Source organism: Pristiophorus japonicus, chromosome 15, assembly GCF_044704955.1.
Source record: "Pristiophorus japonicus isolate sPriJap1 chromosome 15, sPriJap1.hap1, whole genome shotgun sequence".
Taxonomy (NCBI): domain Eukaryota; kingdom Metazoa; phylum Chordata; class Chondrichthyes; family Pristiophoridae; genus Pristiophorus; species Pristiophorus japonicus.
Window position 1 is genome coordinate 47,380,660 of NC_091991.1, and position 25,810 is coordinate 47,406,469.

The 25,810-nt window shown below is 45.1% G+C and overlaps 1 protein-coding gene across 2 annotated transcripts in view; it reads left to right on the forward strand.

The window, feature by feature from the left end:
- Positions 1-25,810, forward strand: part of ergic2 (ERGIC and golgi 2) — a 79,917-nt gene that overhangs the window by 9,458 nt on the left and 44,649 nt on the right. For both annotated transcript variants that reach the window (XR_011596755.1, XM_070900398.1), the window contains exons 2-6: positions 366-520; positions 622-730; positions 1,543-1,589; positions 8,603-8,673; positions 15,452-15,492. Coding sequence is in view for 1 of the 2 variants with exons in the window: in XM_070900398.1 (XP_070756499.1) it covers positions 415-520; positions 622-730; positions 1,543-1,589; positions 8,603-8,673; positions 15,452-15,492 (374 nt within the window). In the remaining variant the exon portion in view is untranslated. The remainder of the gene's footprint in view (positions 1-365; positions 521-621; positions 731-1,542; positions 1,590-8,602; positions 8,674-15,451; positions 15,493-25,810) is intronic.

The following is a 25,810-nucleotide window of genomic DNA, read 5'->3' on the forward strand; positions in this document are numbered from 1 at the left end:
ATTAGCTGGATGGAAATCCATTGGAGCGGTTGCAAAAGGGCATTTAAGCCTTATTATTTAAAACATAAACATTTTCACCCATCTTGTTGCAAGGCAGTAATCTGTGTCTTTTGAATTTAGTGGAAAAAACTGGTATAAAAATGAATGGCATACAGTATAAAAATTATGTATCATACACTTTACTATTCTACTAGATACGTAAATTAAAACTACCACTCATTTTCTCTCTACATAGACTTTAAAACAAAAGCTCACTTATTCTATAGAAATACTTTTGTATAACTTATTATGCAGCTTTTTGTAACACTTTCAGCACTATTTCTTTATTTTCAGCATTATATTAATGGGATTTAATATGTTTGCAGATTCAATTTATGAAGCTGAAAGTGAAGGCCCCTGAATGTATATTTGAAGATGAGGCGATTAAATAAGAAGAAGGCACTGAATTTAGTGAAGGAGCTTGATGCTTTCCCAAAGATTCCTGAAAGTTATATTGAAACTTCAACAAGTGGTGGAACAGGTACTTTACATTTTTCTTCTTAGCTAGTACTTTATTCTTTATTTAAAATAGTATTCTATTTTTAACATGTATTTACTGTGACAGTTACTTTTTCTTTACAGTTTCTATAATTGCCTTTACCACCATAGCCCTATTGTCCATTATGGAGTTTTTTGTGTATCGGGACACATGGATGAAGTATGATTATGAAGTCGACAAAGATTTTTCCAGGTGATTATATGATTTGTTTATTTTTGAGAGCTTTCTACGTGTCCTCTTCCCACTAACTGTGTACTGAAAGTGTTCAGTGGCTTCAGGGGCTATATATATATATATATCTGGAATTGGTCGATTTTCTGTTGTGTCTTTTGCAGTCCCAGTGCTGGGGGTGCAAGTTTTAAGTGACTACAGGCTGACTCAGGCTGGGAATTGATCAAAAAATCAGCTGCTTTGCAAAACACTGACATTGTTGTTTTTGGGTTTTATATTTTGGAAGTGATCTTTCTATATTTGGAAAGTCAGTTCCTACTAAAGGTAACCATGTGAATGCGCTTAACGCTTCCACTCCTGTTGTGGAGGAGCAGGAAGTTGCAACATGTGAGAGGGAAGGTGGCATCCGGAGAGCTTGGGTGGGACCCAGACTGAGCCCGAGGTGAGGATGGAGGCATGGCAGACGGCATTGGAGTTGGGTGGCTGGAATCCTGGAGGATGTGGACAGAGCTAATAGATGGAATCAACCTGTTTTTTAATAAGTTTATTTTATTTAATAAGATTATTGTTGAATATGGTCTATGCCAACTATATGATTAATTGATCCAAGTTAACCATGTCATATTAATCAGCATTTCTGGAGATAATTGACAATCATACATTGATTCACTCTTATAAACACAAAATCATTATTAAAATATACTAATAGATCTTTTGCTCAGGTAATGGTGTTTCTTTAAGGAGGAAGCTACTCAAAGCTTATTTGATCTGGCATTGAAAATGGCAATGATTTTATTAGAGCAATAATTCTAAATGCTTCTTTTATCTTGCAGCAAACTGCGAATCAATTTAGATATTACAGTTTCAATGAAATGCCATTGTAAGTACTTACCATTGTTAATATTTTATCTACTTGCATTCATTGGTATAATCTTAATTACCTTAAATAAATATTGTGAATGCAACATAGCTTGTAAAAGGATTACATTACAGTTATATTACACTTTTTTATTTTTATGTGTGAAATGGAAGCATTCACCACTACAACCTGTTGGTCTTGTGTGTATGGGCCTGTGCATGAATTTTACTGGAGTACGCCATGTACACAAAGTAATATTCTGTGGAAGTACTGGATTAACGGAAATAAAAAAGAAATCGGAATTTAAAAGAATTGTAACTGCAGTCATTGTTAAATTTTATTGATCTGTGTTCCAGTTACCATGCAGCAAGCAGTGTAAGCGACATCTTTTGCTGCCTATAAGTTGGACAGTCATACTAACTACTCTATTGAATGGGGGAAAAGCATGTTTACAGAAACCCATGCATGGAGTACTGCTCAATGGTCTCGTAATGCAATTTCAAATAATAGGCTAAAGTTTTTCTTATTAGAAATTGAAAAAGATTACACCTTTTCAATGTTTTTCAAATTTGAAAAGTTGGTGTAATTTCAGTCCAAGTACTGCAAGGCGTTTTGTTACAGATCTCTAGTACTGTAACTGTTTCATAACCATGCAGTAGAATGATAATTGTGCACAGATGGTAAAACTGATATGTATCTGGAGTATTTCACTGATTTCCTAGATTGGAGGTATAACTGTTGAACAGATTAAAATAATTTATATTAATTTACCATCTGTATGTGGTTAGCATGTTTTATTTTACAAGATTAGTACGTCATATGTATGGGCAGTAGTACAAGTGGATTAAAGCTCAAACTTGTGCCTTGGAGCAGTAAAATACAACATTGTGCCATGTTGTGAGTGTTGATATCTGCTCCCTGCTATGCTGCTGTGAGAAGAAACATGGGTGTTTTTCCACCGAGAACAATAATTGAAGGTGTATGCAGTCTAATATAGAAAAATAGACTGATAAATACTTGACGGGTAAAAATTTGCATAGAAACATAGAAAATAGGTGCAGGAGTAGGCCATTCGGCCCTTCGAGCCTGCACCACCATTCAATAAGATCATGGCTGATCATTCCCTCAGTACCCCTTTCCTGCTTTCTCTCCATACCCCTTGATCCCCTTAGCCGTAAGGGCCATATCTAACTCCCTCTTGAATATATCCAATGAACTGGCATCAACAACTCTCTGCGATAGGGAATTCCACAGGTTAACAACTCCCTGAGTGAAGAAGTTTCTCCTCATATCAGTCCTAAATGGCTTACCCCTTACCTAAGACTGTGTCCCCTGCTTCTGGACTTCCCCAACAACGGGAACATTCGACCCGCATCTAACCTGTCCCGTCGCGTCAGAATCTTTTGTTTCTATGAGATCCCCTCTCATCCTTCTAAACTCCAATGTATACAGGCCCAGTTGATCCAGTCTCTCCTTATATGTCAGTCCCCCCATCCCGGGAATCAGTCTGGTGAACCTTCGCTGCACTCCCTCAATAGAAAGAACGTCCTTCCTCAGATTAGGAGACCAAAACTGAACACAATATTCCAGGTGAGGCCTCACTAAGGCCCTGTACAACTGCAGTAAGACCTCCCTGCTCCTATACTCAAATCCCCTAGCTATGAAGGCCAACATACCATTTGCTGCCTTCACCGCCTGCTGTACCTGTATGCCATCTTTCAATGACACCCAGGTCTCGCTGCACCTCCCCTTTTCCTAATCTGTCACCATTCAGATAATATTCTGTCTTCGCGTTTTTGCCCCCAAAGTGGATAACCTTACATTTATCCACATTATACTGCATCTGCCATGCATTTGCCCACTCACTTAACCTGTCCAAGTCACCCTGCAGCCTCTTAGCATCCCCCTCACAGCTCACACCGCCACCCAGTTTAGTGTCATCTGTAAACTTGGAGATATTACACTCAATTCCTTCATCTAAATCATTGATGTATATTGTAAAGAGCTGGGGTCCCAGCACTGAGCCCTACGGCACTCCACTTGTCACTGCCTGCCATTCTGAAAAGGACCCGTTTATCCCGACTCTCTGCTTCCTGTCTGCCAACCAGTTCTCTTATCTATGTCAGTATATTACCCCCAATACCATGTGCTTTAATTTTGCACACCAATCTCTTGTGTGGGACCTTGTCAGAAGCCTTTTGAAAGTCCAAATACACCACATTTACTGGTTCTCCCTTGTCCACTCTACTAGTTACATCCTCAAAAAATTCTAGAAGATTTGTCAAGCATGATTTCCCCTTCATAAATCCATGCTAACTTGGACTGATCCTGTCACTGCTTTCCAAATGCGCTGCTATTTCATCCTTAATAATTGATTCCAACATTTTCCCCACTACTGATGTTAGGCTAACCGGTCTATAATTACCTGCTTTCTCCCTCCTTTTTTTTTTTAAAAGTGGTATTATATTAGCTACCCTCCAGTCCATAGGAACTGATCCAGAGTTGATAGACTGTTGGAAAATGATCACCAATGCATCCACTATTTCTAGGGCCACTTCCTTAAGTACTCGGGATGCAGACTATCAGGCCCTGGGGATTTATCGGCCTTCAATCCCATCAATTTCCCTAACACAATTTCCCACCTAATAAGGATATCCTTCAGTTCCTCCTTCTAACTAGACCCTCGGTCCCCTAGTACTTCCGGAAGGTTATTTGTGTCTTCCTTCGTGAAGACAGAACCAAAGTATTTGTTCAATTGGTCTGCCATTTCTTTGTTCCCCATTATAAATTCACCTGAATCCGACTGCAAGGGACCTACGTTTGTCTTCACTAATCTTTTTCGCTTCACATATCTATGGAAGCTTTTGCAGTCAGTTTTTATGTTCCCGGCAAGCTTCTTCTCGTACTCTATTTTCCCCCTCTTAATTAAACCCTTTGTCCTCCTCTGCTGAATTCTAAATTTCTCCCAGTCCTCAGGTTTGCTGCTTTCTCTCGCCAATTTATATGCTTCTTCCTTGGATTTAACACTATCCTTAATTTCCCTTGTTAGCCACAGTTGAGTCACCTTCCCCATTTTATTTTTACTCCAGACAGGGATGTACAATTGCTGAAGTTCATCCATGTGATCTTTAAATGTTTGCCATTGCCTATCCACTGTCAACCCTTTAAGTATCATTTGCCAGTCTATTCTAGCCAATTCACCCCTCAAACCATCAAAGTTACCTTTCCTTAAGTTCAGGACCTTAGTTTCTGAATTACATGTGTCACTCTCCATCTTAATAAAGAATTCTACCATGTTATGGTCACTCTTCCGCAAGGGGCCTCGCACAACAGGATTGCTAATTAGTCCTTTCTCATTACACGTCACCCAGTCTAGGATGACCAGCTCCCTAGTTGGTTCCTCGACATATTGGTCTAGAAAACCATCCCTAATACACTCCAGGAAATCCTCCTCCACCGCATTGCTACCAGTTTGGTTATTCCAATCAATATGTAGATTAAAGTCATCTATGATAACTGCTGTACCTTTATTGCATGCATCCCTAATTTCCTTTTTGATGCTGTCCCCAACCTCACTACTACTGTTTGGTGGTCTGTACACAACTCCCACTAGCGTTTTCTGCCCTTTGGTATTCCTAGCTCCACCCATACCGATTGCAGGGCTATGGAGAAAGGGCAGGGAGTGGGATTAATTGGATAGCTCTTTCAAAGTGCCGGCACAGACACAATGGGCGAATGGCATCCTTCTGTGGTGTATCATTCTATGATTCTAAATCTCTAACAAAAACTTTTATTAAAGATTTTGAATATTTCAAAAGGCGACACCAAGAGCAGCCATTTCTTAACAAATACATCGTAAAAATATTTAGGTCAAAAGAATCAGGAAGCAATTTTTAATTAAGTTAACAGCACAAGTACTAACATTGCTACCTTTAGCATGTAGAATCATACAGCACAGAAGGAGGCCATTCGTTCCTGCGCTGGCTATTTGAAAGCTCTATCGAATTATTAATTTTGTAACAATTCATTCGCAGGATATGGGTGGCTCTGGCAAGATCAGCATTTATTGCCCATCCCTAGTTGTCCTTGGGAAGGTAATGGTGAGCCACCTTCTTGAACCGCTGCTGTCTATGTGGTAAAGGTACTCCCACAGTGCTGTTAGGTGGGGAGTTCCAGGATGTTGACCCAGCAATAATGAAGGAATGGCAATGTATGTCCAAGTCCTGATGATCTGTGACTTGGAGGACAACTTGAAGGTGGTGGTGTTCCCATGCACCTACTGCCGTTGTCCTTCTAGGTTGTAGAGGTTGTCGGTTTGGGAGGTGCTGTCGAAGAAGCCTTGGCGAGTTACTGCAGCGCATCTTGTAGATGGTACACACTACTCTGTGGAAGCTTGAGAAAACTAATATTTTAAGGAACTCGGCGAGAACATTAGACCCAATGAGACCATCACTTGTTCGTGCATCAATCCCACCTACCTTGGGTCAAGTGGAGAATGCTACAATGAGGGAGCATTTTGGGAATAGTGATCGCAGTATCAAAAAGTTTTGATGAGTTATGGAGAAGAACAAGAGGCAATCTAGAATAAAAATACAACTGGAGGGGGGCTATTTTCAGCGAATTGAGGAGGGATCTGGCCCATGTAAATTGGAGTCAAAGACTGGCAGGCAGAAATGTAATAGAGAACTTGAGCGGTCTTTAAAGAGGAGATATTTCAGTACAGTCTGAGTACATTCCCACAAGGGAGAAAAGGAGGGCAACCAAAGCCAGAGCCCCCTGGGTGACTGAAGAGTTAGAGAGTAGGATGAAACAGAAAACGTATGATAGAGATCAGCTTGATAATACAAGATAGAATTGGACTGAATATAAAACGTACAGAGGAGAAGTGAAAAAGGAAATAAGATGGACAAAGATTCAGTACAAGAATAGAATGGCGGCTAACAAAAAAGAGAATCCAAAGGTCTTCCATACGCATATTAACAGTAAAAGGGTTGTCAGAGGAGGGGTGGGGCAGATTAGGGACTAAAATGGAGAACTAATCGGACACAAGGCAGAAAAGTGTGAGATTTTGGTAGGAAGAATGAGGAGCGACAATACAAGCTAAATGGTACAATTTTAAAGGGGGTGTAAGAACAGAGATACCTGGGAGGTTTTTTTGTGCACAAATCTTTGAAGGTGGCAGGACAGGTCAACAAAGCAGTTAATAAAGCATATGGGATTCTTGGCTTTATGAATAGAGGCCTAGAGTACAAAAGCTAGGAAGTTATGCTAAACCTATATAGAACACTCGTTCGATCCCAGCTGGAGTTTTGTGTCTGATTCTGGGCACCACACTTTAGGAAGGATGTGAAGGCTTTGGAGAAGGTACAGAAGAGGTTTATTAGAATGGTTCCAGGGATGAGAGGTGATCTTATTGAAACATAATATGATTCTGAGGGGGCTTGACAGGGTAGATGCAGAGAGGATGTTTCCCCTCGTGGGCAAATCTAGAACTAGTGGGCAAAGTTTCAGAATAAGGGGTCGCTCATTTAAAACAGAAATGAGGAGGAATTTCCTCTGAGGGTCATGAATTTTTGGAATTCTCTACCCCAGAGAGCTGTGGAGGCTGGGTCATTGAATATATTTAAGCTGGAGATAGGGAAGTTGAGGGTTATGGGGAGCGGGCAGGGAAGTGGAATTGAGGCCAAGATCAGATCAGCCATGATCTTATTGAATGGTGGAGCCAAATGGCCTACACCTGATCCTATTTCTTATGTTCTTATGAGGGAATACAGTTACGTGGATAGACTGGAGTGGGGTTGTTCTCCTTGGAGCACAGAAGGCTGAAGAGATTTGGTAGATTTGGTTTAAAATCCTGAAGGGTTTAGATAGAGTAAATAAAGAGAAACTGTTTGCAGTGGCCGAAGGGTCAATGACCAGAGGGCACAGATTTAGGGTGATTGGCAAAACAATCCAAGGAAAAACATTTTTACATAACAAATAGTTAGGATTTATAATGCACTGTCTGATCGGGTGGTGGATACAGATTCAGTAGTCGGCTTCAAAAGGGAATTGGATAAATACTTGAAGGAGAAAACATTTCAGGATATGGGGAAGGGCAGTGGAGTGGGAATAACTGGATGGCTCTTCGAAAGAGCCGGTGCAGGCTCGATGGGCTGAATGGCCTCCTTCTGTACTGTAGTATTCTATGATTAACACAGCGGTTATAACATTGCAGTAATCAGTTTTACCATTAAGCTATAAATACAGAACACTGAACAATTTTTGTACCTAAAAAATCTTTGGTGAAATAAATTAATGTGGGGAGAAATGCTGGGAAAATTGCCCCTTTTTGATGATGATGCCTTGTAAGTCAGGAAGTACAGCAAAAGAGGGTTGGCCTTTTTTGGCACTGATTGTTGCCCTCATTTTCAAAATGTCTGGATGGAGGTTTCCAAGCGAGTGAATGCAGTCTCTTGGTTACTTCAGACTTGGAAATCTATTGCACTATGTCTTCTAGGTATCAGGAGTACAAAGGTTAGCCTGTGCAAATTTAGAGAATCTATTACTATTGGTGCATAGCACGCCTGGCATGTCTGCTACTTTTAACCTGGTGCACACTGAGGGAGACATCATGCAAAGCATGGAAACAACATTTTTCCACATGTGTTCATGTCAGTAAAACTGTAGGTCACATTCTCGATCCTGATAAAACCTACTCGTAGTTCTGACTTTTTTTAAATTCCAAAAATGAGCACTGGAACATTTTTAACAATGTAGAAATAAAGCTGCAGTGTTCAGGACATTTGTACTGAGTACGTTAAAATATCCTGTTTTGTTGTAGCTACTTCTGATTAAAGCATGAACTTGGTTAGTTCAGAAAACACTTTATCTGGCCTTTTGAATTTGCTAATCATTTAAGCAGAACTTGTGTGAAGTTATTTCAAATATATATTTTTTAAGTGCTGTACAGTGAAGGATGTTAACGCTTTCGTCTGATTGCAACATGGGATTGTGTAAACAATAGCTGAAATAATATCTTTTTTTTAAAACAGATATTGGCGCAGATGTCCTAGACTTAGCCGAAACTATGGTGGCAGCTTCAGAAGGATTGAAATATGAACCAGTACGTATAGTTGTTTAAAGTTGCACTTCAAAATAGGAGCAGAATTGATGTCTTTTTACTACTTCACTGCTTAAGAGAATGTAAACTCTTTTAAAGAGCCAATTGAAGAAAAATATAATTTGGGAAATATATATTGATTGCACTGTTTATTAGATTATATCATTTGTGGTATTTTATTCATTCTCGGGATGTGAACCTCGCTGGCAAGGCCAGCATTTATTGCCCATCTTTAATTGTCCTTGAGGAGGTGATAGTGGGCTGCCTTCTTGAACCACTTGCAGTTTGATGTATTTAAGAGGGCAACCATATTAGTGTGGGACTAGGATCACTTTAAGGCCAGACCAGGTAAGTACGGCAACACAAAAGCAAAATGCTGCGGATGCTAGAATCTGAAGTAAAAACAGAAAATGCTGGAAATCTCAGCGGGTCAGGCAGCATCTCTGGAGAGAAAAACAGAGTTAACGTTTCAAGTCAATGACCCTTCGTCAGTACGGCAACCAGTTGGGTTTTTATGGTACCGATACCAGCTTTTTATTTCCAGATTTTTTTTTAAGCTGCCACGTTCTCTGGATTATTAGTCCAGTAACCTAACCAGTAATTTAAAAAAAAAAAACGTTTTTGCCAGCAAGAGGCACTGCTTTGGCTTGTGCAAATTACACTGGACAACTTACTAAGTGCAGTCACACCAGTTATTAGCACGGAAATAAATTCTCGTTGGCCCAGAAATTACTGATTCTTTTTAACTCCTCCTTCAGATCGTATTATGTTTGCACGATATGTTGCTGGTAATGCCAGATGATAATGACGTGGCGACATCAGTGGGGCAACTAGGACCTTGTGAGCTTAGGGTCCAATGGTCTATCTCTTTAACCAGTGAAATTTATGGATAGAGCAAGAAAGAGTGAACAACAGAGAAGGAAATGGGGAGAATTAGTCAAATTAGATACAGAAAGTGAAATAGAGGGAAAGAAACAAAATGGATTAAGAGAGCGAAAAAAAGAGATAAAAAGGTAAAGTGAGAAAAAATTTAAAATTTAAAAAATCCTCTAGGAACAATTTGCTACCTGCAGAAGTGAGACACCACAGTTTCAGTTGTTCCCTTTCTGGGCCTCCAAGGTTGAGTTTCATGTCAGGACCATAAATTATGTAATTAACAGGGTCCTTACAACATAAATTAGCAACCCTAAATGTCTACGACAGGATTCATTTGTATTTACAGTGCAAATCCAACAATTTCTTGACATTCATGGGGGTGGTTGACACGAGCTCCTGCTTTTGATGCAACCTGTTGCTGGATAAAATCCTTGTATCCTAAGAGTAAAATTCATATTCAATCTGTAATAATTTTATAGCGGAAGTAATGTTTGTGGTAAAGATTTTCCATTTGAAGATCATAATTATTCACATAGTCTCTATGATATAAATGGCAGACATAAGTCACATTCCTCTAGAATCTGGAAGAAACTTTAAGCTTGCTTATAAAAATATGATGCTGCAGAAATATGTTACTAAAAATCTTGTAGTGTATTTGGGATTTTAATATTTTTAAAATACAAAATTAATATATTATTGTTTAAATAGTGACATTGAGCTCAATCTTGAACAGTATGTTATATCAAAATGCTGCAACATGGACAATATCTAACTATCCCAGGGGTGCAACAATATGACTCCCTTGTTCATGTCTTTCACACATGCACCCCTGCAATCTTTTTGAAAGGAGACTGAGAAAATCTGTTCTCCTGCTTCCTCCACCATGATGTGTATTATTCCTCAGTGGAGAATTTGGGATTTGACCTCTTCCTAAGCTTTTGGCAAAGCTACACTTGAAATGCTTGGCAGAAGGTTACTACCCCTACAATTTTCAATGTCTTTGTATTGGGATAAAGGCCAGTGAGACCAGGAGCTCGGGGCATCGGAGAGGCGGGAGTTCCTGCGGCAGAGTGTTGAGAGGCCTATAAAGGCCAATGAGACCAGGAGCTCGGGGAGTCGGAGAGGCGGGAGTTCCTGCGGCAGAGAGTCGAGAGGCCCATAAAGGCCAATGAGACCAGGAGCTCGGGGAGTCGGAGAGGCGGGAGTTCCTGCAGCAGAGAGTCGAGAGGCCTATAAAGGCCAATGAGACCAGGAGCTCGGGGAGTCGGAGAGGCGGGAGTTCCTGCGGCAGAGAGTCGAGAGGCCGATAAAGGCCAGTGAGACCAGGAGCTCGGGGAGTCAGAGGCCAGCTTGTGCAGCTGCAGCGGGGACAAAAGGCAAAAAAGAAATAGAAAGAAATAGAAAGGTGACGTCACAGCCAAGGGGTTAAGTGATTGGCTGATGATTGGTAAGTAGCTTTTCTTTTTCTCTTCTATTTCAGTAAGTAACATTTAGCATTGTTGTTGCCAAATTAAGTTAATCTAGGGGTTAAGTCATGGCAAGAGAGCTCAGACACGTGTTGTGCTCCTCCTGTACCATGTGGGAAATCAGGGGCGCCTCCGGTGTCCCTGATGACTACGTGTGCGGGAAGTGTATCTGCCTCCACCTCCTGACGGACCGCGTTGCGGAACTGGAGCTGCGGGTGGATTCACTCTGGAGCATGCACGATGCTGAGAATGATGTGAATAACACATTTAGTGAGTTGGTCTTTCCGCAGGTAAAGGGTCCACAGCCAGATAGGGAGTGGAAGACCAACAGGAAGAGCAGTGCAAGGAAGGTGCTGCAGGGGTCCCCTGTGGTCATCCCCCTGCAAAACAGATACACCGCTTTGGGTACTTTGAAGGGGATGACTCATCAGGGGAGAGCAGCAGCAGCCAGGTTCATGGCACCGTGGCTGGCTCTGCTGCACAGGAGGGCAGGAAAAAAGTGGGAGAGCAAATACTGATAGGGGATTCGATTGTAAGGGGAATAGATAGGCGTTTCTGCGGCCGCAACCGAGACTCCTGGATGGTATGTTGCCTCCCTGGTGCAAGGGTCAAGGATGTCTCGGAGCGGGGGCAGGACATTCTGAAAAGGGAGGGTGAACAGCCAATTGTCATGGTGCACATAGGTACCAACGATATAGGTAAAAAACGGGATGAGGTCCTATGAGACGAATTTAGGGAGCTAGGAGTTAAATTAAAAAATAGGATCTCAAAAGTAGTAATCTCAGGATTGCTACCAATGCCACGTGCTAGTCAAAGTAGGAATCGCAGGATAGCTCAGATGAATACATGGCTTGAGAATGGTGCAAAAGGGAGGGATTCAAATTTTTGGGACATTGGAAGCGGTTCTGGGGGAGGTGGGACCAGTACAAACCGGACAGTCTGCACCTGGGCAGGACCGGAACCAATGTCCTATGGGGAGTGTTTGCCAGTGCTGTTTGGGAGGAGTTAAACTAATATGGCAGGGGGATGGGAACCTATGTAGGGAGACAGGGGAATAAAATGGAGACACAAGCAAAAGATAGAAAGGAGAATAGTAAAAGTGGAGGGCAGAGAAACCCAAGGTAAAAAACAAAAAGGGCCACTTTACAGCAGAATTCTAAAGGGTCAAAGTGTGTTAAAAAGACAAGCCTGAAGGCTCTGTGCCTCAATGCGAGGAGTATTTGGAATAAGGTGGACGAATTAACTGCACAGATAGCAGTTAACAGGTATGATGTGATTGGCATCACAGAGACATGGCTCCAGGGTGACCAAGGCTGGGAACTCAACATCCAAGGGTATTCAGCATTTAGGAAGGATAGACAGAAAGGAAAAGGAGGCGGGGTGGCGTTGCTGGTTAAAGAGGAAATTAATGCAATTGTAAGGAAGGACATTAGCTTGAATGATGTGGAATCGGTATGGGTGGAGCTAAGGAATACCAAAGGGCAGAAAATACTAATGGGAGTTGTGTACAGGCTACCAAATAGTAGTGAGGTTGGGGACAGCATCAAACAAGAAATAAGGGATGTGTGCAGTAAAGGTACAGCAGTAATCATGGGCGACTTTAATCTACATATTGATTAGGCTAACCTAACTGGTAGCAATGCGGTGGAGGAGGATTTCCTGGAGTGTATTGGGATGGTTTTCTGGACCAATATGTCGAGGAACCAACCAGAGAACTGGCCATCCTCGACTGGGTGATGTGTAATGAGAAGGGACTAATTAGCAATCTTGTTGTGCGAGGCCTCTTGGGGATGAGTGACCATAATATGGTAGAATTCTTTATTAAGACGGAGAGTGACAAAGTTAATTCAGAAACTAGGGTCCTGAACTTAAGGAAAGATAACTTTGATGGTATGAGGTGCGATTGGCTAGATTAGACTGGCAAATGATACTTAAAGGGTTGACGGTGGATACGCAATGGCAAACCTTTAAAGATAATATGGACGAAATTCAGCAATTGTACATCCCTGTCTGGAGTAAAAATAAAACTGGGAAGGTGGCTCAACCGTGGCTAACAAGGGAAATTAAGGATAGTGTTAAATCCAAGGAAGAGGCATACAAATTAGCCAGAAAAAGTAGCAAGCCAGAGGACTGAGAGAAATTTAGAATACAGCAGAGAAGGACAAAGGGTTTAATTAGGAGGGGGAAAATAGAGTACAAGAGGAAGCTTGCCGGAAACATAAAAACTGACTGCAAAAGCTTCTATAGATAGATGAAGAGAAAAAGATTAGTGAAGACAAATGTAGGTCCCTTGCAGTCGGATTGGGGTGAATTTATAATGGGGAACAAAAAAATGGCAGACCAATTGAACAAGTACTTTGGTTCTGTCTTCACAAAGGAAGACACAAATAACCTTCCGGATGTACTAGGGGTCCGAAGGTCTAGTGAGAAGGAAGAACTGAAGGATACCTTTGTTAGGTGGGAAATTGTGTTAGGGAAATTGACTGGATTGAAGGCTGATAAATCCCCAGGGTCTGATGGTCTACATCCCAGAGTACTTAAGGAAGTGGCCCTAGAAATAGTGGATGCGTTGGTGATAATTTTCCAACAGTCTATCGACTCTGGATCAGTTCCTATGGACTGGAGGGTTGCTAATGTAACACCACTTTTTAAAAAAGGAGGGAGAGAGAAAATGGGTAATTATAGACCAGTTAACCTGACATCAGTAGTGGGGAAAATGTTGGAATCAATCGTTAAGGATGAAATAGCAGCACATTTGGAAAGCAGTGATAGCATGGATTTATGAAGGGGAAATCATGCTTGACAAATCTTCTGGAATTTTTTGAGGATGCAACTCGTAGAGTGGACAAGGGAAAACCAGTGGATGTGGTGTATTTGGACTTTCAAAAGGCTTTTGACAAGGTCCCACATAAGAGATTGGTGTGCAAAATCAAAGCACATGGTATTGGGGGTAATGTACTGACGTGGATAGAAAACTGGTTGACAGACAGGAAGCAGAGAGTCGGGATTAACGGGTCCTTTTCAGAATGGCAGGCAGTGACTAATGGAGTGCCGCAGGGCTCAGTGCTGGGACCCCAGCTCTTTACAATATATATTAATGATTTGGATGATGGAATGGAGTGTAATATATCCAAGTTTGCAGATGACACTAAACTGGGTGGCAGTGTGAGCTGTGAGGAGGACACTAAGAGGCTACAGGGTGATTTGTACAGGTTAGATGAGTGGGCAAATACATGGCAGATGCAGTATAATGTGGATAAATGTAAGGTTATCCACTTTGGGGGCAAAAACACGAAGGCAGAATATTATCTGAATAGCAGTAGATTAGGAAAAGGGGAGGTGCAGCGAGACCTGGGTGTCATGATTCATCAGTCATTGAAGGTTGGCATTTAGGTACAGCAGGCGGTGAAGAAGGCAAATGGTATGTTGGCCTTCATAGCAAGGGGATTTGAGTATAGGAGCAGGGAAGTCTTACTGCAGTTGTACAGGGTCTTGGTGAGGCCCCACCTGAAATATTGTGTTCAGTTTTGGTCTCCTAATGTGAGGAAGGACGTTCTTGCTATTGAGGGAGTGCAGCGAAGGTTCACCAGACTGATTCCTGGGATGGCAGGACTGACATATGAGGAGAGACTGGATCGACTGAGCCTGTATTCACTGGAGTTTAGAAGGATGAGAGGGGATCTCATAGAAACATATAAAATTCTGACAGGACTGGACAGGTTAGATGCAGGAAGAATGTTCCCGATGTTGGGGAAGTCCAGAACCAGGGGACATAGTCTTAGGATTTCGGGGTAAGCCATTTAGGACTGAGATGAGGAGGAATTTCTTCACTCGGAGAGTTGTTAATCTATGGAATTCCCTACCGCAGAGAGTTGTTGATGCCAGTTCATTGGATATATTCCAGAGGGAGTTAGATATTATCCCTTGTGGCTAAAGGGATGAAGGGGTATGGAGAGAAAGCAGCGAAGGGGTACTGAAGGAATGATCAGCCATGATCTTATTGAATGGTGGTGCAGGCTCGAAAGGCCGGATGGCCTACTCCTGCACATATTTTCTATGTTTCTTTTTATCTAGTTTCATTACATTCATGAGGTCCAGGAACACTTATGACCTATTGCTCAATGTTGCAGCATTTTGATATAACATACTGCTCAATATTTCATTTCAGTAATTGGTTGATTATGAAATTAACAGAAGAATAATTTTGGGGCGTCTTAAAGGAATGCATTTCAAAAAATGCTTTCGTGCAGTGTATATTATGTCAGAGCTTAGTGCCTTTTTAAAATATTTCTCTGGCACTATTTTGTTCCTTACCAATGTTGGTAACATACAGCTTTGCATCACAAACAATAAAGCATTTTTTTTTTTAAAAAGTGTGCTGATGCCTTAATTGAATTCTACATAATTGACAGCTTAGTGTCTTTTTCTTTAAATTGTAGACTGTTTTTGAATTATCGTCACGTCAAAGAAGGTGGCAAAGGTAAGATGTACAGATTTTTAAATTCTAGTTTTCTGACATTTATACTTGAAAGTAATATTCCTGGTAACAGTAGTAGTACAAGATATCTGCCAAGACCAGTCTTTTTCAGAGTGGTGGTTATGCTAGCAAAGGGTTAAAAAGTCCTTTGAAAGTTTTCTAATCATTTTTATGAACAATTTAAATAGCTCCAACTTCATAAATAATAATGGTCAATAATAAGCTAGCCAGGGCCTTGTTCAATTATTTTGGAATTTTATAAAGGGTGAATTCAAGTTCGAGTCGGTAAAATTTTGCAATACAAATTAGTATGCCCTTCTATCAATAATTCATGAAACAATTGTTTTGAATCAATCAATATAGTCAGTGGCAGTGTTGTAACCATTTAGTTTAATAATCCAGAAAATGGAAAATAGACTTCTAATTGTGTTTGCTGAATGCCTGTGCATATGAATTCTACTTACTGCTGGTGTTACTGACAGTCATAAATTTAAACTCCGTCATGTAGTTCTTTGAAATTGAGACAAGTTTTAAAATAAATTGAAACAATTTTTCAAAAAAATGTTTTTTTAAACTTGTAACTGTAAATATGCTATGAAATCTAATGCTTTGAAGTTGTATTTATCATTTTTGGCTTGTGAAAAAGTAATCATTACATAACATAGGCACTCTGAGTTTCTCATTCCTATTACAGGTTGTTTGTTTCTTTTAGTTTTCTTCAATCCTGTTTTTTCCAAATCTTGTTTTCTCCTCTCCTGGAGGCACTGACGCATGCAGAAGTATGGTTCTTCAACTGAGAGTCTGATCAATGAATGTCAGCAGACTGTTCTATCGTGTTTAATCCTGTCCCCATCCATTATCCATACATTGCATTTTCAGCAAAGCTCATTGAATAGAGATTAAGAGCAAAAATCATAGTGGATTCTCTCTTCCTTTAATTTGAGATTAGCTAATTCCGCACAGAGCAGCAATGAAATCTGGGCCTTCTCACTTTTGTGATATTTTATTTTGACTGGCTGCACAGACTGTTATACTGGCTTAATTAAAGGACAAAGTTATGAGGAAAAGTTAGGAAATCTTGGATCCTTCTGTCTACATATAGGGGCCAAATTTCGGCCTGAGTTGCTCCTGTTTTTTTTGGAGCAACTGGTTTAGAATGGAGTATCTTAGAAATTTGAATTCTCGGCATTTAGTTTGCTCCAGTTCTAGTCAGTTAGAACAGTTTCACTTTGGAACAGAATTTTCTTTTCAAAAGGGGGCGTGTCCGGCCACTTACGCCTGTTTTCAAAGTTTAGGCAGTGAAAACTTACTCCAAACTAACTTAGAATAGAGTAAATGAAGATTTTTGTACATTCGAAAAAACCTTGTCTACACTTTAGAAAATCGGGCGTAGGTTACAAATTAGGCGTAGGGAATGGGGGGGGGGGGGTTTAAAGGGAAGTTTACAAACATTAAACACTTCAGTTTTACAAATAAAGAGCCATCATCAATAATAAATGCTAAATACATCAATAAATCAACCAAAAAAAATTAATAAAAAATAATTTAAAAAAAAAATCAATAGTTAAAACATTTTCTACTTACCGACTGCAGCACTGGGAGTCATCCAACAGCGTGCTGGAACGGCCCCCCCAGTGTGTCTCTGTCAGTGTCTCTATCTCTCTGTCTGTCTGTGTGTGTCTCTCACTCTCTGTCTGTCAGTGTCTGTGTTTCTGACAGCAAGGGGAAGGGGGAGAAAGGGGGGAGGTGGAGAAGGTGGGTGGGGGGGGAGGTGGAGGGTGGGGGAGAAGGGGAGTGGGGGGAGAAGGGGGGTGGGGGGGGAAAGAAGGGGGAGTGGGGGCGGGAGAAGGGGGAGTGGGGGCGGGAGTGGGGGGGGGGAGAAGGGAGGTGGGGGAGAAGGGAGGTGGGGGAGAAGGGAGGTGGGGGAGTGGGGAGGGGGAGAAGGGTGGGGGGAGGAGGGGGAGAAGGGTAGGGGGGGGTGGGCTGGGGAGAAGGGGGGGGAGGGGGAGAAGGGGGGGTGGCGGTGGGGGGAGAGGAGAAGGGGGGGTGGGGGGGAAGAGTGAGGGGGAGAAGGGGGGTTGGGGAGGGAGAAGTGAGGGGGAGAAGGGGGGGTGGGGAGGGAGAGGTGAGGGGTAGAAGGGGAGGTGAGGGGGAGAAGGTGGGAAGGGGGGGTGGGGGGAGAAGGGGGATGGAGGGGGATGGAGGGGGAGAATGGGGGGTGGGGGTGGGGGGGAGTGGGAGAGGTGAGGGGGAGAAGGGGGATGGAGGGGAGAAGTGGGAGGGGGGGGAAGGGGAAAAGAGGGGGAGAAGGGGGGAGGGGGGGGTGGGGGGGAGTGGGAGAGGTGAGGGGGAGAAGGGGGATGGAGGGGAGAAGTGGGAGGGGGGTGGAGGGGGAGAAGGGGGGGGTGGGGGGGAAAAGGGGGGGGAGGGGGGAGGGGAGAGGAGGGGGGAGAGGAGGGGGGTGGGGGGGGAGAAGTGGGGGAGGAGGGGGAGAAGGAGGAAGGTGGGTGGGGGGGTAGAAGGATGGGGGGGGGGTGGTGGGGGGAGGGGTAGAAGGGTGGTGTGGGGAGGGGTAGAAGGGTGGTGTGGGGAGGGGTAGAAGGGTGGTGTGGGGAGGGGTAGAAGGGTGGTGTGGGGAGGGGTAGAAGGGTGGTGTGGGGAGGGGTAGAAGGGTGGGGGGTAGGGGGAGAGGGGTAGAAGGGTGGGGGGTGGGGAGTAGGGGGAGAATGGGGGGGTGGGGAGTAGGGGGAGAATGGGGGGGTGGGGGGAGAGGGGTAGAAGGGGGATGGGGGGGTGGGGGGAGGGGTAGAAGGGGGGTGGGGGGAGAGGGGTAGAAGGGGGGTGGGGGGAGAGGGGTAGAAGGGGGGTGGGGGGAGAGGGGTAGAAGGGGGGTGGGGGGAGAGGGGTAGAAGTGGGGTGGGGGAGAGGGGTAGAAGGGGGGTGGGGGAGAGGGGTAGAAGGGGGATGAGGTGGGGGGGAGGGGTAGAAGGGGGATGGGGTGGGGGGGAGGGGTAGAAGGGGGATGGGGTGGGGGAGGAGGGATAGAAGGGGGATGGGGTGGGGGGGAGGGGTAGAAGGGGGTGGGGGGGAGAAGGGGGATGGAGAGGGAGAAGTGGGGGTGGGAGAGTGGGGGGGAGGGGGAGAAGGAGGAAGGTGGGTGGGGGGGAGAAGGAGGAAGGTGGGTGGGGGGGGTAGAAGGATGGGGGGTGGTGGGGGGAGGGGTGGGGTGGGGGGTGGGGGGAGAATGGGGGGGATGGTGGGGGGAGGGTAGAAGGGGGGTGGGGGGGGAGGGGTAGAAGGGGGGTGGGGGGGAGGGGTAGAAGGGGGGTGGAGGGAGAGGAGGGAGGTAGGAGGGGGAGGGAGGCAGAGGGGGTGGGGTGGTGGGGTGGAGGCAGAGGGGGTGGGGTGGAGGCACGGGGTGGGGGTGGGGTGGGTGTAGAGGGAGGTGGGGTGGTGGGGTGGAGGCAAAGGGGGAGGTGGTGGGGTGGGAGTGGAGTGGAGGGGGGTGGGTTGGGGTGGTGGTAGAGGGGGGGTGGGGGAGGGAGGGGGGTGGGTTGGGGTGGTGGTAGAGGGGGGTGGGGGAGGGAGGGGGTGGGGAGGGGGGTGGGGGAGGGAGGGGGGTGGGGGAGGGAGGGGGTGGGGAGGGGGGTGGGGGAGGAAGGGGGTAGAGGGGTGTGGGGGAGGAGGGGCGTGGGCGGTGGGGAGGAGGGGAGGTGGTGTGGGAGGAGGGGGGTGTGGCGGAGGGGGAGTGGGAGGAGGAGAAGGAGGGGCGGGGAGTGGGAGGAGGAGAAGGAGGGGCGGGGAGGTGGTGGGGGAGTGGGAGGAGGAGAAGGAGAGGCGAGGAGAAGGAGGGGTAAGGAGAATGGTGGGAGGAGGAGAGGGGGGGAGAAGGTGGGGGAGAGGGAGGGAGGGAGGGAAGGAGAGCCCGGCGGGGGGGTGCGGGGGAAGAGAAGGAGGCTGAATGGCCGGGCCCAAGACCTCGGGCTGGATTTACAGGTCGATGGCGTCGAGTCACGGGGGGAGTCGCGTTGCGGAGGTCCAGGGGGCGGGGGGGGGGTGCGTTGCGGAGGTCCGGGGGGCGGGTCGGGGGGGTGCGTTGCAGAGGTCCGGGGGGGGTCGCGGAGGTCCGGGGGGTGGGTCACGGAGGTCCGGGGGGGGGGACGCGGAGGTCCGGGGGGCAGGGGGTGTGGTTCGCGGATGTCCGGGGGGCGGGAGGGGTGGGTCCGGGGGGCGAGAGGGGTGGGTCGCGGAGGTCCGGGGGGGTGGGGGGTCGCGAGTCGCGGAGGTCCAGGTGGGTTGGGGGGGGGGGAAGTGATTCGCGGGGGTCCGTGCGGGGGGGTCGCGTGTCGCGGAGGTCCGGGGGGGTGGAAGGGAGTCGCGGAGGTCCGGTGGGGGGGAGGTGGGGGAGAGAGTCGCGGGGGGTGGGAGAGTCGCGGAGGTCCTGGGGGTGGGGGTGGGAGAGCCGGGGGGGAGAGAGAGTCGCAGAGGTCCGGGGGGGGGGGGGGGGGTCGCGGAGATCCCGGGAGGGGGGTGATAGAGAGGGGGAGAGAGTCGCAGAGGTCCCGGGGGTGGCGGGGTAGGGGTAGAGGTCCCCTACAGCTCGTGCTGCGCCGCGCCCAACTCCAGAGGACCTGCAGGGAGCCGGAGAATAGGCAAAGTTTTTTTTAGGCGCACTTTCTGGCGTGAATACCGGGCGTCCAGGTCCGGCGCGGCCCGAAACTTGGGCCCATAGATTGGGCTAACCAAACTGGTAGCAATACGGTGGAGTAGGATTTCCTGGAGTGTATTAGGGATGGTTTTCGAGACCAATATGTCGAGGAACCAACTGGAGGGCTGGCCATCCTACATAACGTAAGAACATAAAAATTAGGAACAGGAATCGGCTATCTAGCTTCTCGAGCCTGCTCCGCCATTCAAAAAGATCCTGGCTGATCTGGCCGTGGACTCAGTTCCACTTACCCGCCCGCTCCTCGTAACCCTTAATTCCTTTATTGGTTAAAAATCTATCCATCTGTGACTTGAATACATTCAATAAGCTAGCCTCAACTGCTTCCTTGGGCAGAGAATTCCACAGATTCACAACCCTCTGGGAGAAGAAATTCCTTCTCAACTTGGTTTTAAATTGGCTCCCCCGTATTTTGAGGCTGTGCCCCCTAGTTCTAGTCTCCCGGACCAGTGGAAACAACCTCTCCTCCGCCTCTATCTTGTCTATCCCTTTCATTATTTTAAATGTTTCTATAAGATCACCTCTCATCCTTCTGAACTCCAACGAGTAAAGACCCAGTCTACTCAATCTATCATCATAAGGTAACCCCCTCATCTCCGGTATCAGCCTAGTGAATAGTCTCTGTACCCCCTCCAAAGCTAGTATATCCTTCCTTAAGTAAAGTGACCAAAACTGCAGGCAGTACTCCAGATGCGGCCTCACCAATACCCTGTACAGTTGCAGCAGGACCTCCCTGCTTTTGTACTCCATCCCTCTCGCAATGAAGGCCAATATTCCATTCACCTTCCTGATTACCTGCTACACCTGCAAACTAACTTTTTGGGATCCATGCACAAGGACCCCCAGGTGTCTCTGCACCGCAGCATGTTATAATTTCTCCCCATTCAAATAATATTCCCTTTTACTGTCTTTTTTTCCCAAGGTGGATGACCTCACACTTTCCGAGACTGGGTGATGTGTAATGAGAAAGGACTAATTAGCAATCTTGTTGTGCGAGGCCCCTTGGGGAAGAGTGACCATAATATGGTAGAATTCTTTCTTAAGATGGAGAGTGACACAGTTAATTCGGAGACTAGGTTCCTGAACTTAAGGAAAGGTAACTTCGATGATATGAGATGTGAATTGGCTAGAATAGACTGGCGAATGATACTTGAAGGGTTGACGGTGGATAGGCAATGGCAAACATTTAAAGATCACATGGATGAACTTCAACAATTGTACATCCCTGTCTGGAGTAAAAACAAAACGGGGAAGGTGGCTCAACTGTGGCTAACAAGGGAAATTAGGGATAGTCTTAAATCCAAGGAAGAGGCATATAAATTGGCCAGAAAAAGCAGCAAACCTGAGGACTGGGAGAAATTTAGAATTCAGCAGAGGAGGACAAAGGGTTTAATTAGGAGGGGGAAAATAGAGTATGAGAGGAAGCTTGCTGGGAACATAAAAACTGACTGCAAAAGCTTCTATAGATATGTGAAGAGAAAAAGATTAGTGAAGACAAATGTAGGTCCCTTGCAGTCAGAATCAGATGAATTTATAATGGGGAACAAAGAAATAGCAGACCAATTGAACAAATACTTTGGTTCTGTCTTCACGAAGGAAGACACAAATAACCTTCCGGAAATACTGGGGGACCGAGGGTCTAGCGAGAAGGAGGAACTGAAGGAAATCCTTATTGGTCAGGAAATTGTGTTGGGGAAATTGATGGGATTGAAGGCCGATAAATCCCCAGGGCCTGATAGTCTGCATCCCAGAGTACTTAAGGAAGTGGCCCTAGAAATAGTGGATGCATTGGTGATCATTTTCCAACAGTCTATCGACTCTGGATCAGTTCCTATGGACTGGAGGGTAGCTTATGTAACACCACTTTTTAAAAAAGGAGGGAGAGAGAAAATGGGTAATTATAGACCGGTTAGCCTGACATCAGTAGTGGGGAAAATGTTGAAATCAATTATTAAACATGAAATAGCAGCGCATTTGAAAAGCAGGGACAGGATCAGTCCAAGTCAGCATGGATTTATGAAAGAGAAATCATGCTTGACAAATCTTCTAGAATTTTTGAGGATGTAACTAGTAGAGTGGACAAGGATGAACCAGTGGATGTGGTGTATTTGAACTTTCAAAAGGCTTTTGCCAAGTCCCACACAAGAGATTAGTGTGCAAAATTAAAGCACATGGTATTGGGGGTAATGTATTGACGTGGATAGAGAATTGGTTGGCAGACAAGAAGCAGAGTGTAGGGATAAACGGGTCCTTCTCAGAATAGCAGGCAGTGATTAGTGGGGTGCTGCAGGGCTCAGTGCTGGGACCCCAGCTATTTACAATATACATCAATGATTTAGATGAAGGAATTGAGTGTCATTTCTCCAAGTTTGCAGACGACACGAAGCTGGGTGGCGGTGTGAGCTGTGAGGAGGATGCTAAGAGGCTGCAGGGTGACTTGGACAGGTTAGATGAGTGGGCAAATGCATGGCAGATGCAGTATAATGTGGATAAATGTGAGGTTATCCACTTTGGTGGCAAAAACATGAAGGCAGTATATTATCTGAATGGTGGCAGATTAGGAAAAGGGGAGGTGCAACGAGACCTGGGTGTCATGGTACATCAGTCATTGAAAGTTGGCATGCAGGTACAGCAGGCGGTGAAGAAGGCAAATGGCATGTTGGCCTTCATAGTTAGGGGATTTGAGTATAGGAACAGGAAGGTCTTAATGCAGTTGTACAGGGCTTGGTGAGGCCTCATCTGGAATATTGTGTTCAGTTTTGGTCTCCTAATCTGAGGAAGGATGTTCTTGCTATTGAGGGAGTGCAGCGAAGGTTCACCAGACTGATTCCCGAGATGGCTGGACTGACATATGAGGAGAGACTGTATTCACTGGAGTTCAGAAGAATGAGAGGGGATCTCATAGAAACATATAAAATTCTGACGGGACTGGACAGGTTAGATGCCGGAAGAATGTTCCCGATGTTGGGGAAGTCCAGAACTAGGGGTCACAGTCTAAGGATAAGGGGTAAGCCATTTAGGACCGAGATGAGGAGAAACTTCTTCACTCAGAGTTGTTAACCTGTGGAATTCTCTACCGCAGAGAGTTGTTGATGCCAGTTCGTTAGATACATTCAAGTGGGAGTTAGATATGACCCTTGTGGCTAAAGGAATCAAGGGGTATGGAGAGAAAGCAGGAAAAGGGTACTGAGGCTCGAAGGGCCGAATGGCCTACTCCTGCACCTATTTTCTATATTTCTATGAATGAAAAACAATTTTATGGGGTTATACAAGTTAGAATAGAAAAGGTAAAATCATGACTGCTGGACAATGGGACACTGGTGGAGACTGGTAAAGGGCAAGTTCAGAATATTTGCTGGGTAAGGTAGTGGAATCAAAGTCTCTGAAGGCATTTAACAGGCAGTTAGGTCCTGTGATTGGGGATTGTAGGTTTTTATAGAACGATGCGCTAGTTGAGCCTCCCTCAGCTGTACATCTCTTTGTTATATATTAAAGGGCAGCCCTAAAATCTAGAGAATGTAACCACTGCTCTGATCCTAAAATATAATTATTGGGAGCTTTTGCTCCTTTTCAGCTGTGCGGGGGGCAGCACCCACCAGGTTTTGGAACAGATAATGCAGTTTTTGAGTGGTGTGTCTGATAATTAAAAAGAAAGACTTGCGTTTATATAGTGTCTTTCATAACCATCGGATGCCCAATAGCACTTTATAGCCAATGCAGTACTTTTTTTTTGAAGTGTAGTTACTGTTGTAATGCAGGAAACTTGGCAATCAGTTTGCGCACAGCAAGCTCCCACAAACAGCAATGTGATAATGACCCGATAATCTTTTTTTAGTGATGTTGATTGAGTGCTAAATATTGTCCAAGACACCAGGATAATTCCTCTGTTCTTCGTCGAAATAGGACCTTTTACGTCCACCTGAGAGAGCAGATGGGGCCTCAATTTAATGTCTCAGCCGAAAGGCGGCACTTCCGACAGTGCAGCACTCCCTCAGTACTGCACTGAATTTTCAAACTAAACCCAGACGCTGTGGGCTCAAAATTGGCCTCTGCAGATTTTTGCCGCACTCACCGGAGTTGCAGCGCTTTTGTAGGATGAAACGGGTGCCGAATAAATGTCCCCCGATTCTGGCCGCTGTGTTGCCTCTCCCTGGGCTTGTCATGGTGTGGCTAGTCGATTGGGGGGGCGGAGCTAGGGCCCTGCGCTAGAAACAGTGCCGGCAGCTCTCGACATGCGAGTTGGAGTGTGTGCGCATGCACAGTAGCTCCTGCCCCCAGCCTCTGTGTGTGCTGCAGCGTGGGACCTGATGCATCCCGTCCCTATCCCAGGCCGAGTGGCAAACCGCACAGGCCGACCCTGGGAGGTAGGGTTGTTTGTAAGGGGCGGGCTGATGGTGGGTGAGCTTAGGCGGCTGGGAGAACATAAGAATTATGAGCAGGAGGTTCTTCTATTTTTTATTTGGATAGTGTTTAAATTATTTGTGAGATTAGGACAATTTAATTCAACTATTTTTTACTACTTTTATTTTTGTAGTTTAAGCTTCCATGAATGCTTCTGTTGTATAATAAATTAACTTTGCGAAGTTTGTCATATGATGTCCTGTATAGCTGTTTGATCCTATTCACATTTTTTAGTCAAGTCATTAAGTTCTGCTGGCCTCCGATGCACCTACCTGCGCTGATTTCTTAACTCTCCGCAAGGGTTTTCTGTGCGGCCACAAGTGGGCACATACACTGGCCTAAGTTAGTTTGGAGTAACTATTAGCTGTCCAAAGTAGCCTAAGTGGCCAAAACGGGCGTAGGTGGCTGGTAACGCCCCCTTTTGGAAAAAAAACTAAACGAAAAAAATCCTAATTAACTCACTTACACTGGCGCAAATTGAATGTGCAAAATGGGGATTTTTAAAATACTCCAGAAAAATCAAGTTGCTCCAAAAAAAAACGGAGCAACTCCTCGCCAATTTTGAATCCTAAGTATCTAATTTTTCCCACTCATTTATTCCTGTACTCATGATGGAGCTCTTTGCCATTAAGATGTTGATTAAAATTTCACCTGCAGCAAAGCAAACATTAGAACCTGAGTTATGATCCCTTTCATTTCTCTTTCCCCTTGCCCCCATCTCCCCACCCCCCCCCATTCATTTGCCTTTAATCTGGACGTGAACTTGGTAAAAGGTGACAGATGTGACTGTCGCAATTTAAAGGAATATGATTCTCATTTAAAGTTTGCTAATATTTTTTGTTCCCTCTGTTGCATGGCAACCTTTTAGAAAGTGTGCAATTACTTTCTCCTAGGTCCTGTCAATTGCTGATATATAACTTGAGTGACTGGTTGAGAGGAGGTACAAGACAACATGCCGTGTCATTTTCGTTTTCTCTCTCAGGAAGCACTTCTAGGACATCTGTTGGCCAGATTGGCAATTCACCATGTGGGGAGTGTCGCAATCCAAAGTAGTTGTTTACTGACGCCAATATTTGCCTGCAGACTTTATTCTGGGGCATTCCAACCTAATTTGATTGGTCTTCAGAACATAAATTTGCATTAATTTCATTAGATTAATTATAGAACAGTGAAACATTGGAAGATGAGTTTGCT